At 39.8% G+C, this 19,413-nt stretch overlaps 2 protein-coding genes across 2 annotated transcripts; both read right to left on the reverse strand.

Moving 5' to 3' along the window:
- Window positions 1-505: 505 nt before the first annotated feature.
- LOC124864181 (tryptase gamma-like) lies at window positions 506-1,486 on the reverse strand. Its single transcript, XM_047358845.1, has 3 exons — window positions 1,344-1,486; window positions 775-1,028; window positions 506-651 (listed from the first exon to the last, which is right to left on the reverse strand). The coding sequence occupies exons 1-3, from the start codon at window positions 1,433-1,435 to the stop codon at window positions 506-508; spliced, it is 492 nt and encodes a 163-aa protein (XP_047214801.1). The 5' UTR covers window positions 1,436-1,486.
- A 2,090-nt stretch (window positions 1,487-3,576) lies between these two features.
- Window positions 3,577-14,959, reverse strand: LOC124864182 (serine protease 27-like). The gene is made up of 6 exons (XM_047358846.1): window positions 14,899-14,959; window positions 9,723-9,743; window positions 9,436-9,595; window positions 5,792-6,054; window positions 3,963-4,117; window positions 3,577-3,873 (listed from the first exon to the last, which is right to left on the reverse strand). The coding sequence occupies exons 1-6, from the start codon at window positions 14,951-14,953 to the stop codon at window positions 3,577-3,579; spliced, it is 951 nt and encodes a 316-aa protein (XP_047214802.1). The 5' UTR covers window positions 14,954-14,959.
- Window positions 14,960-19,413: the final 4,454 nt, after the last annotated feature.

Below are 19,413 nucleotides of genomic sequence, written 5' to 3' on the forward strand. Positions count from 1 at the left end.
TTACAAACACAGACCCAAAATATTGGGTCATCTACCTACCTTCTGGAAATAAAACATTTATTTTCATCTTAACAACATGGTTTAATAATTTTTTTAAAACAACAAGCATCACCAAATTTATAAAAGTGACATTAAAAGCTGGTGTTTAAATGATGTTTAAATATAATATTGTTTTAAGTTCAAGTAGTTCTTTGCATTATTAATATTGTGTACATTACGTAAATCTTCTATGATTTCATTTCTAAGATTCTATACAGATGAAAGACACCAGACCCAACAATACAGGTGACATAAAGGTCACTATAAGTATCAGATAAATCTATGAGTATATCTTATTAAAATTAATTACAGAAATAATTCAATTTTTGGTGATATTCTAATTTTTTGAAAGTGCACCTGTAAATAAAATAAGGTCGGTCTCCTGTTTTTCTACTGAAATCCTAGTTGGTTTGACACTTTAACTTAGCAGCATAAATCAGATTTCATAACGCTGAAAAACACAAATTCAAAACTCTCCATAACCCTCAGATGGGTGACAGATATTGCCTTGTACCTGCTCCAGAGTAAAAGTTGCTGTGCATATGCTGTCAGTTGTTGCTGCATTCCCACAATCTACCACTGTCGCCTTGAACTGCTGCAGAGCCTGCTCCTCTAAAGTTGGGTGAAATAAGAAAGCTGTCATTTCTGGTAAATTGACTTGATTTGCATTGGTCCTCGTGACTAAACGTTGCACAAATATTAACATTACTGTAAGCCTTTAGCTATTAGGCTCACCTCCTCCTCTTCCAGAGCTCCAGCCAGCAGCCCAACATACTGATCCCACTGGGAATGTTCTTTTGTTGTCCAGGCAGATGGGCTGGATGTAGTTGTGCAGGGTGGGTTTGGATGACAGCTTAAGCACTGCGATATTGTTCCCTGTCAGGTTGCTCATAGAGATATTTACCACATTCAACGACTCCTCAAATTGGTTAGACCCGTTCTGCTTTAGACGACCCAACACGACTGTCCACTCAGACACATCAAGGGAGCTGAGGGATAGAAGAAGGATTGAATAAGAGCTAAAGAGATATTTAGGTACCTGGCCAGTTTAAAAATGCTGTAACTATCTGGATTCAGCTTCTCACAATTCAGTTAATGTTTAACATAAACTTTGCAGCAGTGTATTCATCTATCTCTTAGAACCTTTAGTTAATAATACTTCTGAACCTTTATTTAATAGACCGACATGAAGTTGGTTTCTGATATTAACGGTAACAACGTCTAATGCTTACGTTTTTCTTCTCATCAAGTCAAACGGACCAAACAATCATCAAGTTTACCCATCATCCTCAGCTTCAACTTACCCTGAGAAGCAGTCAGTGTTGGTCAGCACAGAGCTCTCAGACACTAGTGTCCCTCCACACACATGCTGGCCACGCTTCTGCAAGCTCGCCATCCAGGGCCACTTACCAGCAGACACCTGTTGTCCACAGAATACAGCTGGAGGAAGAAGACACAGGTAAACACAATAAAACATTTCTCAAAAATCTGATTGGTGAAGCTTAATTTGCACAGATGTCATTCAGGCTTTAAGAACTTTATCTGAAATCTCCAAAGGTTTCCAAAGATGTCATTAAAATGTGGAAACGTGTGTAAAATAATGGTCCAGCCATCAGGGATCATTCTGCTTAAGGGGTAATAAGGGCATTACAATTAGTCATTACAGTTACAATGAGTGCAATAATGAGATTGCAAATGTTTTTTTTTTTTTTCACCTATCCCGTCCAGCATTTGACATTCAAGAAGATGTGATTGATAGCTTTTCCAGTACCTTGAAAGTTTTGCTCTGCAAAAGAGGAGTCTAAAATGCTCCTCCTTTTTTCAACCTTTATTATTCTTAATTTATGAAGGACATTGGACAGCATCGACTGAAGAGGACACAAAACGATAAGACAACAAGGAACGAGGGGTAGGGGGAAAACAGAACAAAAGCAACAAAATCAACACCAAGAACAAAAACCAACTACCAAGCAAACATACTAAATAACCAACAATAAGTTGATGATCAATCACCTAATAAACCAAAACAGAGCAATTCACTAAAAACTATGGCAACAATAATGAGGCAACAAAAGCCACAGGAATTTCACACATACTTGCAAATTAGCTATAAACAAAGCATGTGCAGGCGCATAATAAACAGGTAGTTTATTGTATGTATTGTCATCTATGTTTAAGCGTACTTTGGCATGAGCCCATGCACATGTGGAGAAGAAGAAAAAGTTATCTGTTGGTTGCCAAGAATAGTTCTGTGAGGAGTCCCACCAGCGCCCAAGCTAAGGAGTGATTGGCCCAGCACAGGACCAGACAGCGACCGGACCCAAGATGGACCAAAGAGGTCTCCACCCCGGAGAGACCGCAGCAAGGATCCCAAAGCAGGGATGTATGGGTATCACAGGCCCAAGGAAAACCCTCAGGTGGCACGAGAACATTTAGCCTTATCAGGGGCTGCCCGCCGAGAGCAACGAGAACCTACACCAGTAACTCGCTCTGCCTCAGAAGCCCACCACGTACCAGGAGAAGGAGGTCAGGACACCAGGAAAACAGGGAGGAGTCCCTTGACCCGCCACCCAGCAAGACTTGTCAGAGCCGCTTGGGGAGCCCCAACCCACAAACCCATGACTGAACTGAAGGTAGCAGAGAACCGCTGAACATCCCACCCAGGGATCAATCCCCAGGAAGACAGACAAGATCCAGAGCCCAGCACAGCTAGAGACCAGGCCCGCAGACACAAGAGAGAGCCTGGCAGCATCCAATTTGCAATAGTACATTTCAATATTTGGTAGGCTGTAATATTTTAGGTGTCGTGCATTAAAACTCTGCTTGTCTCTCAGCTGCCAGAGAACTCCAGTCAAAAGAGAAAAGGATAAGACACTATCAGTGCAGACAAGACAGACAAGAAAAAGCTGGATTCTTCCGAAGAGCCCAAAAAGGACCAACTGGGGACACAATGAATAAAGAAACTTAGCTGCTCTTTTCCATTTGTGAGCAAAACAAGTTTGCACCAGAATGCATTTAATAGACTGATAACAGAGCAAAACACTGGATATAGCACAGGGATGCATCAAGCACATGGTTAACCTGAGACCAGAATGGACTGGATTTGGTGCTGGATCAAAAAATAAACATTAAAATCAGAAGATCCACACACCAAACAGAGCTCCCATATTGATACTTTGTTAAATGTGACATTTCGGGAACACAGACCTTCGTCAGATTGACAGCACATGTAAATGCAAAGAGTCACCATCTATAATTACTATAGGCCTGACCTGCAAAAACTGTTTTCCCTCTTTTCCTTTGGAAGTCAATAATAATTATAGCCAATTTGAATTTAGGTATTATAAACAAATATAAAGTTCAGTGGATGATGATCACCTATTACACACATGAGACTAGCTCCTATGATCCCTAACATAGTGGTAAGTTTTGACAGTTATGACAGTTAATATTTTATTTTGGTATTTTTACCCGAGAATTAATCAATTCATGACTCCTAGTATTTTTTTCTTTAGATAATGAAAAACCTGTAGAACCTTACTCACGTTCAGGTTTAGTTGGTGTTGTCAGAGTTGATTTTGGATTGGGTGGATGAGTTGTAGAGTTGGAGGTTGTACAGGAAACATTGAAGTCACTTTCAGTCCCGTTGGATATAAAGTTGATGAAGCCCGGCTGGTTCCTGGTGATTTGACTGTTGATCCAGTTATTGTACTGGGACACTCTTGTGTAGACTGCTGGGAAATATGGCTTGGCACAACCAAAACTAAAACTCACAATTCCAGCTTGAACCCATCGACCACCCTGCTTGCTCACCAGTGGACCTCCATAATCTCCCTTTAAGACCAGAAAGATTTTGTTTAAAGCAGGTGAGGAGAAGGAATTGGTGCAGAAAGTAAAATATGATCAAAATAGTTCAGACTTACAAAACAGGGTCCCTTCCCTCCTTCACGAAACCCAGCACACATCATGTTGTCAGTATTCTGGTTATCAGCTAGTGAACCATAATCACATCTGCATTGGGCATTTCCCACAATCTCTGCCTCCACCTCCAAAAGGTTTCCTGGTGAAGGAAGGGGGTCTGAAGGAATCACAAATGTAGTTTGTTAACAAAGAACAAACTTTAAAACAATTAAGAGAACAAAATAATTGTGTGATGGTATCGGGGAACTGCCAGCAGCATTTTAATGTCAGTTGTTGGAATTATGATTATTGATTTAATAATCTTGATCAAAAATTATAATTACAAATCATAATCTGACAAAATCAATTTCTTAACCAAAAATCCTCATTTACGAATCGAGACCAGAGATGTTTCTGGTGTTGTAATTGTGGCTCAACGCCTCTGACAATTACAACCGTTAAATACTCCGTAATAATTAATAACTATTGCCGGAGATGTCACTGTTTAATCGACCGTTTCTGCCGAAACGGGTGGAACTTGAACCTTATTTTGACTGACACATCACTTTTGCACACAATGAAACACCAAACGCTCTCTCTTTATCTATGTGAATTAATTTTCACCTACTCAACATGCAAAATTCTACAAACACAGGGGTAACACATCTAAATAAGCAAAATCAACAAACGGTAGTGGGTATGTATTGAGTCAACCAGCAGTTTATGGCACTACAGACGAAGGGAGAGGGGGAAATGAGTGGTGGGGGTTATCGCGCACCTCCGACTGTCCTTTATGGTCTTCTTGATCATAAAACTTCCCCCTAACTCCTGAGCACAAAGGATTGATAACTTTTGGCGGCAAGCTAGCACAGTGAGACTGAAGACAAAGGTAAAATGGAGAATTTTACCATGAGGTCGTTTTAACAGTCCAGTCTTGCAACGCACCCGCGTTGACTCTCAGATAGTAAACACAAACAGCTCTGGGAACGCGGCGGATCCCGATATTAACATAACACATCAAAGTTTCAACAAGCAAGGTTACATGCACATATTATTCAGAACACATGAGATCCTAACCAGCGATTCTGATCGCTTCTACAACCTCTGACCCTGCCCAGGCCTTCTAATAAAGCCAATAAAAGATAAAATAAAAAGGTTGGTTTTACTTGGTGTCGTCTTCTTCCTGAGCGAGGGAATTTGAGCGAGGAAAAGTGGGGTTAAGTTAATGTGCGTCCACAATTAACTTCAAGGGAGCGGTCAGTCTTTGTCCTTTGGTCTTCTTGACAAAAAGGAAAAATATGATCTGACCATCAAAGTCGACTTGAAAATGAAACACGGTAGCGGTTCATCTCTCCGAAACTCCGTGTCTTCAGTTACGTGTTAACTCACGTCTTCGATCAGCAAAGTGAAATCTCTGGCCTTCTTAGTCCAAAAACTTCAGTTATGAATAGTTCATTGTCCAACGAGAGAGAATGAATGAAACTCTGCACAGAGTTCTTCTCTTAAAGTGACGCGCTTCAGTCGCTAGACCGGTTTCTAGCAGAAGGCGAGTTTTCAAACATGAGCGCCTCCTATATAGCGCCCTGTGACGTCAGACTGGGGACGCCCAGTCATATCAGTCGCAATGCTCGATGGGATATGTAGGAGCGGGCTGTCCTGGGTACAAAATGGCCGATGCCATTGGAGGGGCACAGTGACGTCCAACAACGTGCAGATAATCCAATACTCAGCAAACAAGTGGTCCAACACAGTCGTTGTCCAGTTTTGTTATAATTTTATCTACAACACTGTCGTCAGCACTGTGTTGATGGGTTCTCACATCATAAATAGAAGTTAGTTATTTTCAACTCACCAAAGAATCCAATGTTGCCCCAGCCAGTGACCCAGGATTGAACCCCGCTGTAGAAGGTGCTGCCTGAGGCGGCCAGGCAGACTGGTGAGATATAACTGGTTAAATGCACTGGTACAGACAGCTTCAGGAGGGCGATGTTGTTGTCAGTAGCAGAAAGATTGTAGTCAGGGTGAGAAATGATCTGTGATACTGTCCGAATGACTTCATTTGGGTTGGGTCCCTCCTGACTCTGACGACCCAGATATACTGTTAAGCTGCTGAGCCTGTCAGAAGAGTCAGAAAACAAAACATGAAGATAGTTTTATATTTACCTAAACCACCAGTGTGATGATAGAGACCTGTAACGTGTTGCAGATAATTAGTGTTTGCATGATGCTGTCTACTATAGACCAGTTCTGTTAGCTTCAGCTCCTTTCTATTAAAGATAACAGGCAGCAGTGTAAAAACATTGGGACGCTCCATGATTATCTCTGATGAATCTTCATCTATTTCCAGCCACTGAACAGTTTCTGAAACCAGCGTTATTGTTATGGCTTGTGAGATATTGGACCCCAAGATGCCGACGAACAGGCATCGTGACGGTAAGTGCAAAAAGGTTTATTAACAAAAAAGAAAAACTCACTCACTACACGAGGCGGGAACAAAACAAACGGGCAGGCAAGACAGGTATGGCATGATCAAAAAACAAGACTTGAGCATGAAAATGAGAAATGTTTCCGTGAAGAACAACTGAACAGGAGTGTATAAATGGAGCATGGTACAGGTGGAAAACAAAGCTGATTAACATGGAGCAGGTGAACTGAATAAACTTAATTGACAGACAGAACAAAATGTGGCTGTGGCAAAAAGAGAGACTCTAATATACAAACAAAACATGAACAAGACGACAAAACAAAAGCATGAACCAGGAACATAACAGAAGCATGATTCAATCTAAGAAGAATAATAACAAAAGAACGAGTCAAAACCTTAACTGGGAAAAACGTAAGAAAAAACCAGAAACCAAACAACCAAACTACCCCAAATCATAACAGTTATGTTCGTAGGCTACTTGTTTTCTCCACCATAGATATTTTATATTATGGTGGTTTGTTGCTGAAATGGAGCGGCAATGGTGCCAAACTTTAAGGGTTTCTTTTCTTTCATCTTAACATTTGCTTTACCAGACAAAACTTTATGCATACAGGCACTTCTTAATATTAGTTTTCATGAATGCTATATTGTATACACTGTGTTTGTAAATGCTGTATAGAGGTGTTTATGTTTAGATACATATGAAATCTTATTCCTATGTTGGGAAAAATGAACCATAAAATGAAGCTTTTGGTTCACCACCACCAAACCCAAGATTTAACCCTGCTGTAGAAGGTGTTGCTTGAGGCTGCAAGGCAACCTGGTGAAATTCACAGGCAGGTGATGTCATTGCCAGTGGCTTAAGGATTGTAGTCAGGGTGAGAAATGATCTGTGATACAGTCCCTAGAGATTTCGTTTGGGTTGGGTCCCTCTGTGCTCTGATGACACCAGATAGACCCTCAGACCAGCTGAATTACTACCAAGACTAAGAAATGAGAAAATTAGAACTTTCAAAACAACTTTTTAGCTTTAAAATTCATGATTTACCTGAAACATCAGTTAGATGTTAGAACTTTTTGTGTGTAGTTGGCAATGCTTAGAAAACATTAAAGCTTAGGTTTATGAAACTATTTCATACTAGGGTTGTCAAAATAATTGTAATATCGATATTTAAAAAATACTTATTGAAAGATGTGAATTTGAACCAAAATCAATGTGGAGGAGCAGCGGCTCTACTCTGAGCCGCTGCTCATCCTGGATGGCAGAGCTCCTCACCCTGTCTGTAAAGCTGTGCCCGGCCATCCTGCGGAGGCCGCTAGTTTCGGCTTCTTTTATCCAAGATATGGTACTCAGAATTTGTTACCAACAAACCTAAATGATTATCTGCGCAAAACCAAATCCAAAAACAACCAGGAGTCATTTCTAGTTATTCATCTGAGGTTTGCTTTAGCTCATTTTAGTCTATGGAGCAGATTATACTGACATAAGGACACAAACAGAACTAGCTTAGTTCTAAATCTCAAAATAAACACCTTTATAGAAATGTCCTCAATTCATGTCAGTCTGTAATTCAATGGAAAAACAAAAAAACAACGGAAATCTGTTAGAAGGGACAAAGGACATTATTTACATATAAACAAACTTGAGGCAGTCCCTTATCTGCTGATCTACAGGAGAGATTTGCATGTTTTCTGTTTTGTTGATGCTGCTTTTAATACTTTGTATGATTTTAAAATTATTTACATATATTTCTTTAGTCATAATAAAGGTAAACTATTCATAATATCCATGTTTGCAATGGAGAAAATATAAATCATCAATGTAAACCAGTTGTGTTGTTTTTGTTGTCTCGTGTCCTATTCCCTTCCCTACTTGTTTCATTTCTTATTTGCTTCCATCCTTCTTTCCTTCCTGTTTCTCATTTTACCAGCATAGTTGAAGTCAGCTTCAGAAATGTTTGCCATAGACTTGCACCCATGGCCAACCTTCTCACCCTATCTCCAAGGGAGTGCCCAGCCACTCTGCGGAAGAAGCTCATTTAAGCAGCTTGTATTAGAGATCTTGTTCTTTCGGTCATGACCCCCAGTGTTCATGACCATAGGTGAGGGTAGAAATGTAGACCGTGCAGTAAATTGAGAGCATCGCCTTTCAGCTCAGCTCTCTCTTCAGCAGACTGGCACAGCGTCCGCATTACTGCGGCAGCCACACCGGTCCGTCAGTCGATCTCTTGCTCCATTCTTCCCTCACTCATGAACAAGACCCCGAGATACTTAAACTCCTCCACTTGAGGCAGGAATATATAAACTGACTGATTTTTATTTGCTCAAATTGTCTCACTTCTTTTGGATGCAACACAGAGTCTCAGCCCCTTCCCTCCCTGAGCTGCAGCTAGTGTTGTATCGTCCTTGAGTGATCATTTGAGTGGAAGAAATTTGTCGTTTCTTTCTCAGTTTTTGATGTCAGGGCCAGTGTTGCCTTCTGTGACTCTCTTGACTCAGAGACAGCATGAACAAATCACACCCTGATTCGTGCAGTACGCAAGTGAGCGACACAGCATTGTATTGTATTAAATTAAGTGCACGACTGAATCAAAGATGAAAACTTGCATAAAAAACTTTAACACTTAAACTAAGTGGTATCTTGTCTACTGTAAGAAGTGACACTTAAATGAAATATTTTCCTAAATGTATTGTCTACTACTTATTGGTTTTGCTCTAATACAAGAAATTAAAAATATTGTCATATTGTAACATTTTGTTCTCTTAACTACACAATTTAACTTCATAATTGCATAGAAATTTGTGTCGAGTATTTTTCTTAGTATCAGTATTGAGTTTGAAATTTTGGCATTCAGACTACCCTATTTCATACACCATCATACCAGTGTTAATTAGTCATAGATCTTTAAAATTCTTCTGCTTGGCTTTATCTGAGAAGAAACCTCACAATAAAGACCAGAGCTAAACCTCATAACTATTTAAAGGGCAATGTTATGGGATCTGGATCAGTTGATGAACTGATCAGCTGTCTGGCTCTGAGGTGAGGGGTTTTCTCTAGTCTTGTTGCTTACCCTTCGACACAAACAGCAGCAGTCAGCACCCACTGGTCGTTAATCAAAGATCCTCCACAGAAGTGGTCAGAGATGTGCAGACTGACCTGCCAGGGCCAGCTGCCTGGAGGAGCTGCATCTCCTCCAACAATCCTGGTGTTGAGTGATGGCTGACCACATACTGAGAAAGGAAACAGACAAACCTCTGGATTTTTTGACTGCTCTATATCACACCAGTAAACCTGTTTATTGAGTAACTGCAGTAAAACTGATTTGATTTGTAAAATTGCAGAGAAGATTTGACTTACCAGATAGCTGTGAGTCACACTCTGAAAGAAGAAAAATAAACTTTTAAGAACACAAGTTTTTAAATATTTTTTTATTTGTCCTTCTGTAACTGTTTTCTACTAAACAACAGAAATAACTACTTATTTAAGGATACAGCCTTACAGGGAAGGGGCGTTCAGGACACAGTTCTCTGACATAAATACAGCTGCTATCAGGAGTGGAGTGGTGGAGGACCGCAGATTGCAGATGGACAGGCATCTTAACCGTAAGTATAGACGGTTTATTTTAAGCAAAGCGAAGCACTTACAAAAAGAGGCAGGAACAAAACAGGTACAGGCACAGATGACAGCAAGAGGTAGTGATGTTTCTGCGATGAGTAAACTGAATGATTGTCTATATATGGAGTATGGTACAGATGAAATGAGAAGACTGATTACATGATGCAGGTGGACCGAATGAAGCTGATTGCAGGTTGACAGATGCAGGGAAAACAAAACGTGACTAGGGCAAAACAGAAATCCAATAATACAAACTAGTCAGGAAAACATGAACTAGAAAACAATAATAAGAAACTAAAGCACAACCAGGAAAATAATAAACAGGAACAAGATCCAAAACGTAAACTGAATAGAGATGAGTTGATCCAAAATATTTCCACAAAGAATGAACAGGATGAGGGTGTACATGAATGGCAAGACACAGGTGAAAACAAAACTGATTAACATAGTGCAGGTGGGCCAAATGAAGCTGGTTGCTTAACAGACAGGAGAGAACAAAACGTGGCAGGAGCAAAACAGAATGTCAAGGATGCAAAGTAATCGGGAAAACATAAACGTACAGAACCTGAACTGGAACACAATAAGAAACTAAAGCACAGCCTGACAAATAATAAACAGAAACAAGATCCAAAATGTAAACTGGAAATAAAAATATCTTGAACCCAAACAAATACCCAAATACCCTCAAATCATGACAAGCTGCTTAGTATTAATTCATCAGTTCATCAAAAACCATTGTCAGGTTCCTGGGTTTTATTGGGTCATACGGTTAACCTTGGAAACAAACTTGCTAACAAACTCTTTTTTTCACCCTTTGCAGTCCATTGCATAAATCTTCATACTTTTTCACATTTTGTCATGTTACAACAGATTTTATGTGACGGTCCAACACAAAGTAATGCATTAACCAATACAGTGTTTTCTAAATGTAATCAGACAGTTGTGGCATGTATTTCAACCTCATTTAATGTGATACCCCCTGAATACCCCCAGGGGCAGACTGACTTCTGTCAGCTGTGGCTACAATGTAGCTCACAACTGTCTGTGTGAATGTGTGTATGACTGATTGTAGTGTAAAGAGCTTTGTGGTCTTTGGAAACTTGATAAAGCGCTATACAAGTGCAGGCCCATTTACCAAATAAAACCCAATACAACTAGTTGCCTCCACAGGTCACTAATTAGTTAATAAGGTTTAATTGTATGTAATTTCATCTCAGTATACAATTAAAACCAGATGTGTTTGGGTTAATTCACAACATTTGAGTTAAATAAAGGCCAACCTGTAAATGTCAGGATCTGCCAGTTTTGGCTTAGTTTTGGTTTTGCTGTGAAGTGTTTTTTCCTTATGTTGTGCTTCTTAGTTTGGTTATAGTTTCTGTCATTTATTATTTCTGTGTTCTTCTTCATATTTATTAGTCCACCCACTCACTGGTTTATTTATGTCCTTCTGTCTTCCTGTGTTCTGACTTTCCTTCACTTGTGCCCCTTAGTAGTCCCTCCCCTTGCCCTTAGATCCCCTTCAGTTATTGTTTACTCAAAGGTTTGTTTCCCTTTAGATTAGTTGTTCTCCCCAGACTTACTTCTAGTATAGTTATCTCTCGCTTAGTTCTTCATGTTCATTTTCTCCCTTCCCGGTTTATTATTCTAGTATAGTTCTCTGTGTTAGTCCCTTCTGTTTCAGTTCTTCTCTGGTAGTTATTAGTATTTGATAATTTTTTCTTGCTCGGTTTAGTTTCAGCTTATTGTTTATGTTTTAGTTATCTGTTATCTTAGATCGTCGCTCCCCCCTCCTAGTTCTGTATTTATTGTCTCTTTCTTAGTCTCCCATTTACTGGTTTCTAGTTTGTTTACGTTTTCAGTCTAGTTTAGATCCTCGTGTCCCTTCGTTCCTCAGCATTAATCGCCATAATTACCATCCAATCCGTCAGTCTCCACAGCCACTTCCCACACCTGTCCTCACTTCTCTTCTGATTACCTTAGCTTCCCTCTCATTGGTCCATTCTCCTCCTCTCTCTGCTTATATACCTGGTTGTGCTCATTATTCCCCAACGGTTCCTCACGTCATGCAAACCATGTCATGTCACGTCTCTCCTCCAGCTCCTTGTGTTTCCCTGCAATGTGCTAGCAGGGTATTCTCTGATTCTCCAGCGATCTTGTAAGTGCTGACTACGAGCCTTTATTAAATTGATCTTACTCTACAACATGCAGAACCTTAGTCCCTGTTTGCATTTTGGTCCAACACAACCTCAGAACCTGACAGTAAATATATTTTAAGGTAATAACATAAACATACTTCTGCCTTGTGTGATATGGAAAAATCATATATTTTAACAAGAGTCAATAGTGGACCTCCACAGGTCCAGTTTATTCTTTGGTCCAATTTTCAGATGTCTGCAGGAGCCATATTTATCTGTTCAAATAATTATAAGCCAGTATAAACACAATGGGAAGGCCCAGCCATCATACGTTCAGAAAGGAAAGGGGTTCTGTGTCCCAGAGATGAATGTGTTCTGGTAAGAAATCTGCAAATCAACCCAGAACAAAAGCTAAAGACCTTGAGAAGATGCAAGCTAAAGCTGCTAGCAGAGGGTCATTATCTGAAGTGAAACAAGTCATAAACCTACATGGGTTGAAAGGCCACTCAGCAAGAAAGAAGCCATTACTCCAAAGGCAACTATAAAATCCAGAGAACAGTTTGCAAATGCACTCAAAGACTAAGTCTTGAAAATATTGAAAATTACAGAATTTACTTTTTGCAATTTCCATATCTGGATTAAGTAAATTGATTTCTTAAATCATTTTCAGGCCAATTATATGTAACAGATGATGAATCAGATCTAAAGTCCCCCTGTTATTCATTTTGATGTGATTTTCTTGACGGTTGAGTTGGCCATGTTGATATTTCAAGAGACAAATTAATATTTTGAGATAAACATGTTTTTATGGAGCAAATGTGGGTGATTTTGCTTCTCTGATCACATGATTCTCCACCAGAGACAAGTGGATTGCTCCCTCCAGGATGGGGGTCAATGCCCGAAAGGGAGGAGGATTTTTGGAATGCCCTCCAAGTGTCGTTACCCTGCGATGGATGGATGGATGGATGGATGGATGTCATGTTGCATGTAGTGTAAACAGAGCCTAATTCAAGAGGAGCTCTAAACTGTTGGTGGACCTTAGCAGATCCATGAAAACCACTTTTACTGAGCTCTTCAGGACTGAACAGTGACAGTGATACCATCACTGTTGTATGTAATTTAATACCCAAGGCAACAAGCACGTTGCATCTGATATTCAAAAGGTTTGCATGTACACAATCACATGCAAACTGGGTTGCGTGTCCAAAGCTGATCTACAAACCATGTATAAATAGAATTGCATGTGTAAAATCTGGGGAACAACGGGTGCAAACCTTTTAGCGTGTTTGCCTTCATGAACACGCAAAACAGAACATAAAGACCTAATCCCGCAAATTAATGGGAGGGGGATATGCAAATGTAATTCCTTACCACCTGGAATGTGATTTATCAAACTTGAAATGGATTGCGGGTGCTGTTTTTGCGTCTAGATTTAGCACGTTTGAAATGCAGGTACTAACTGGGACACAAAAATGTCTGCTGTCACTGTGGCGAGAAGGAGGCATAGATAGAATGACGGATGACAGAGAGAGAAAATCATCTGTACACGTGTCAACAGATTTCTAATGATTTTTTGTTGCATGTCATTTACTAAAAAGCTGTTATTACTAATTTACTAGTAATAACAGCTTTTATTTAGGAGGAACTCTGGTAAAAAATATCTGCCACCAGCATTGTTAGGATGTCTTGGTTTATAGGCTCTTATAATGTTGTATTGGTCTTTGAAAAAAAACCTTTGGACCTGGGTGACAGCCACCATTTTTAAGAAACAGAACCTATCGTGGTTTATTTGGCCGATAATTTATTTGTGCATTAATTTCCTGAAAGCTGTAAAAGAATATATTTAAATATTATAAATCTCTTTTTTTTACCGAGCCCATGCATCACACCCTGGTGTTCACATTTTATTTCTATGGTAAAACAAATGATAAAAATCCCTGTTTCAGATGTTTTCATAAGTTAATTCATAAGTATTAAAAACACATGGAAATTTAACTGGTCAGCGATCATTCCTTTAGGCTCAAGCAACCTTTATAAGTAATTTTAGACAGCAATGAGACAGGAAATGATGTGGAAAGAGCAGGGTAAGGGAGCTCAACGGGGCAGGATTTGATCCCTTGACAGTCCGGGTCGAGGACTAAGGCCTCCTTTACTCCCTGCACCACCACCTCTGCACCCAGCAGCGAATTTCTAATAGGTTATGCCTTAACAATAACAGCTCTCACTATGAATATATTCCTATGAAAATATTTTATTCAGTATTGAAATTTTTAAATTTGCTTTGTAAACCTTGTGAAATGGCACAGAAACGGCTGCAGAAACAAATAATTTTTTTTGTCACTTTCCACTTGTCACAAACAGTAGAACAAGTAATAAGCACAAGGAAAATTCAAATTAAGTGACTTGAAACTAAAGAGATGTTATTGCCTTGAAGGAGAACATTAATACTGCAGTTACACTATAAAGATATTGGAAATGCACACAAAGACAAATATTTAAAAACCAACTAACTGCACTGGGTCTGTTCACCTCATCAATAGTTTGTAGTCATAGAAATAGTCAAAACTGATGGTCAGGTTAACTATAAAAAAAGTGTATAAAACGTTTCTTCATCTGGTGCTGCAGATAACAGAAGAGAAATAACTCTTCCTACTATGCAAATAAAACAAATAAAAAAACAAAATCCCCAAATAATTCAGATGTTAAAACAACTTCTAAACACTCCAGAAGATGGTTGTAGAAGACAGCTTCAGGTAGTCGTTCTTGTCTGCAGGGATTCTTACCTTTGGTCAACAGAGTCAGCAGAGCCGCCACACAGATCAGCTTGTTGAAGGCCATCACTGTCAGCTACCTCCAGCTGTTCTGCTCTTGTTTAAATAGTCAACATGCAGCTTTTAAATTACACCCACAAAGAGTCACCTGATCAGCTATATTCAACTCACCTCATTTACGTGCAGGTATATGCATCCTATGTGTATGTTTTTATTCAAATAAATTTGTAGAGAAAAATTATCTAAATGCAAAGGACTGATGGACATTAAGACTATGATAGAAAATAGATAAAGTTTTGAAATATTCCAGGTTCTATAACATGCTGAGATCACATAATATGTCAAATAAACAGGAAAAAGAATCAGGAAGTGTCAGTGCCTCTGGGAGGGGAACTTTCGGCCTGCAGGAGTCTCTCTACAACGCTGGAACCTTCTTAAGGGCCAGGCTAAGGTTGAAGAGGTGCTGCAGAATCCCACAGAGCTGATCTGCACAGGCCTTCAGGACTGACACCATGTGGACCTGCAGCCTTGTTACAGTTCAGTCTTTCCAGTTGTCTCTTCACCTGACTTCTTGAGACACACAGGTGGAAGGAGGAGGCAAAGGGAGCATCAGCCTCTTCTTGTACACCTCCTTCCTGTCTCTTATCTAGACTTTAAGTTGCTTCTGTAAACTCCTCAATAATTCTCTGTCTCACTCCCTGAAAGCTCTTTTATCTTGTTAAGCAGATCCTTCAGGTCACTGGTGATCCAGGGTTTGTTATTAGGGAAGCATCTCACCGTTCTGGTGGGGATGATGCTATCCACACCACAGTTTATATAGTCGGTTACACACTCAGTCATGGCATTGATGTCCTCTCCATGTGGCTGGCACAGTGCATCCCAGTCTGTAGCCTCAAAGAAACCTTGTAGGCCTTCTTCAGCTTCCTGTTACCATCTTCTCACAGTCCTCTTTATTACAGGTTGCCTCTGAGCAAGGGGCTTATATTTTGAGCAGAGAAAAAGCAGATTGCGATCTGATTTGCCAGGAGGAGGTCTTGCTTTAAAGATGTATGAGTACTTGACATTTGCATAAAACAAATACAGCGTTTTGTTTTCTCTGGTAGAGCAGCTGACAAACTGCCAAAGGCCTTCTCAATTTTCTGCTTTGACAAAATGTTGCTTCTTTGTATAGGATTTAATACCCCATTAATATTAAATGAAATAATTTCCAGAGGTACTTCTAGCATAAAAAATAGGATATGGTTGAACACTACTTTTTCTTTTGCAGACAGTCTATTAGTGCAATATGAAAACAAAACATGAACAATTGGAAACTGCAACAAACAATATTAGCAAATAACACAATCCTCTTCTGATTACTTCCCTCCACACGCTCAACTTTCTGACCCACTCCAAAGTTGAGGGGTAGCCTCAGCTACCTGCTTGCGGTAGAGGTCCCTCCACTGCAGCAATAGCAATGGTGAGTTCTATTTTCCCTCTTTAGTCCTGTTACCTTACTACACCAAAGTCTCTTCTAATTAACGTCTTAAATCTCTAGCTTATACATTTCAATCCTTACCAGTACCATGCATGATCTTATATTCAACACTGCCACACTTCCACATGTATTGTCCGCTGGTGTGCCTCTATATACTTGAAGTCCTTCCTTAATTCGATGCCCTCTAGATCCTCTCAGTTATCGTCATTGGTTGTGGAATAACTTTCTCTGTTGGAATAATTGAATAAAGATTTATCTTATATTTTCTCCTATTCTTTAACTTGACTATTTGATATTATAACCTTTCATGATGTATGTGTGAGTAAGGATGTGATGAGTTTGTCTGCAGGCAAAGATCATAAATGGAACTGAGAAGGAAGCAGCCGCAGTTGAGGAGGTCATAAAGATGAAGGCTGATTGTGCTGAACAGAAGACGCACTGATCTTAAGATGGAGAGACCGTGGAAGTGTGTTGTTGAAAGATAATGGTGTTTATGACCTGTTTACGATGCAGCTGTTTTTTCCCATCCTTTAGAGAACAATGTCTTTGTAATTAGGGACTCCCCGAAAGATAATAAAAAGAGGGGTGGACAGATGTTTTTCAGAGTGGTAGGAGATTTGTAACTGAACACATCTCTCTCCGTTCTCCTCGCAGCGAGTAAATAACTAATTCTTTGTCTCTCTCTTCTTTTTGTGATTTTATAAGTATTTTAGGTTGTTTAAACCTGACATTCTCTGAGCAGTTTCTCTATCATTGACTTACGCTCCCCCTCAGTCAGCCTTCCTAGGCAGTGAGTTTTTTCTGAAGTCACTCTTACATCATTAGCATTTGCGCTAGCGCCTCATCCACATTTTGTAGTTTCCCTTCAGTTCCCAAATTCTTGCCTCAGCATCATCCAGTCTCGAGGTCAATTTTGTGATTTCACCTTGAATCGTTTTCAGCTTATGGTTGTTGTCTTGTTTAAATTCTCTGAGTTCCCTTAGAATAAGGGACTGACTCGTCGATTCTCCACCATCACCTGTATCTTCGGCTAGGCTAGCAGTAACTGGATAAACGCTGCAAAGGTCGTGCTTCTCGGTTTCGAAGCCATCTTTTACCCTTTCTGGATATTCTGAACTTTGACAATGCGACTATTGGGGAAATTCCTCGCTTTGGGTCGGAGACTAAGCTCTACACCGCCATTTATTGGTGACCCAGAAGTCAGTCCCCAATTCAGTTTATTTATATAGCTCCAATTCACAACACATGTCGTCTCAAGGCATTTTACAAAGTCAATTCAATTGAATCTTGAAGATTTCAAGTCTTTGACAGAACAGAGTAGAGACACAAAAAGGACACAGAAGCACTGATCAAGGAGTACTTTGTATGTGAAAAAAAAGTAAAACATCAAAGGCAGTAGTAGCTAGTGGCTTCATCTGGGAGAGAACGACCGCTAAGCAGATAAACTCTGAGCCAGTTTTCAATTCTAGAGTATGAAAGGGAGCACATACAGTTAGTATGAGCAGCAGCTCAGCCGATGCCCCCCTCCAGAAAGATCCCACAGCTAAAACAGAGCCAGGCAAGATGTAGCTTCTGAAATAGGAAACAACAAAGAGAGAACATAAAGTTAAAGCTGAAATAACAGCAAATAACGCAAATTGGAGAGTAGTAGGAGAATGTAGCAGAATGAGGGAAAGTGGTCATTATCTCCTCCAGCAGCCTAAGCCTATAGCAGCATAACTACAGAGATAGCTCAGGATAAACTAAGCCACTCTAACTATAAGCTTTATCAAAAAGGAAAGTTTTAAGCCTAGCCTTAAAAGTAGACAGGGTGTCTGCCTCACGGACTAAAACTGGGAGCTGGTTCCACAGGAGAGGAGCCTGACAACTAAAGGATCTGCCTCCCATTCTACTTCTAGAGACTCTAGGAACCACCAGTAAACCTGCAGTCTGAGAACGAAGTGCTCTGTTAGGAACATATGGACCAATCAGATCTCTGATGTATGATGGAGCTAGATCATTAAGGGCTTTATATGTGAGGAGGAGAATTTTAAATTCTATTCTGGATTTAACAGGGAGCAAATGAAGGGAAGCTAAAATAGGAGAAATATGATCTCTCTTTTAAATTTTCATCAGACCTCTTGCTGCAGCATTTTGAATCAGCTGAAGGCTTTTAACTGCATTTTGTGGACATCCTGATAGTAAAGAATTACAATAGTCCAGCCTTGAAGTAACAAATGCATGGACTAGTTTTTCAGCGTCACTCCTGGACAGGATATTTCTAATTTTGGCAATGTTCTGGAGATGAAAGAAGGAAATCCTAGAAACCTGTTTAATATGGGATTTAAATGACATGTCCTGGTCAAAAATAACACCAAGGTTCTTTGCTGATGTCAGTTTAATGCTGTCCACATTAATTGATTGCCTAAGCAGTTTCTTTTTCAAAAACCCCAGTCCAAAGACGACAACTTCTGTCTTCTCTGAATTTAGAAGCATAAAATTTAAAGTCATCCAAGTTCTAATTTCTTTAAGACATGACTGTGGTCTATCCAACTGGTCGGGCTCATTACGATTTATAGATAAATAAAGCTGAGTCTCATTAGCATAACAGTAAAAATGTCTCCCAGGCTGCCTAATAATTTTACCTAATGGGAGCATATATAAGATTAAGAGAACTGGTCCAAGTACTGAACAATGTGGTACTCCTCAAGTAACCCTTGAGTTTGAAGAATGTATGATGTATCATTTACATGAACAAACTGGAATCTGTCAGACAAATAAGATTTAAACCAGCCTAGTGCTGTTCCCCAATCCCTTAATCATATCTAAAATGGGGCTGGTAATCAGAGGAAACACTTCCTTAAATAATTTGGTTGGGATTGGTCTAACATACAAGTTGAAGGTTTAGATGAAGCTAATGTTTTTGATAACTCAGGAATCTCCACTGCATCAGAACAGTCCAAACATAGATCTACAGTGCTGTATCACTTACAGCACACCCTGCACAAACATTGTTCAGACTTTTACCTTGAGGCCGCCGCTACAGAGCACTGTTTACTAAAACCAGCCGC

Source organism: Girardinichthys multiradiatus, chromosome Y (genome assembly GCF_021462225.1).
Source record: "Girardinichthys multiradiatus isolate DD_20200921_A chromosome Y, DD_fGirMul_XY1, whole genome shotgun sequence".
NCBI classification, from domain to species: Eukaryota; Metazoa; Chordata; class Actinopteri; order Cyprinodontiformes; family Goodeidae; genus Girardinichthys; species Girardinichthys multiradiatus.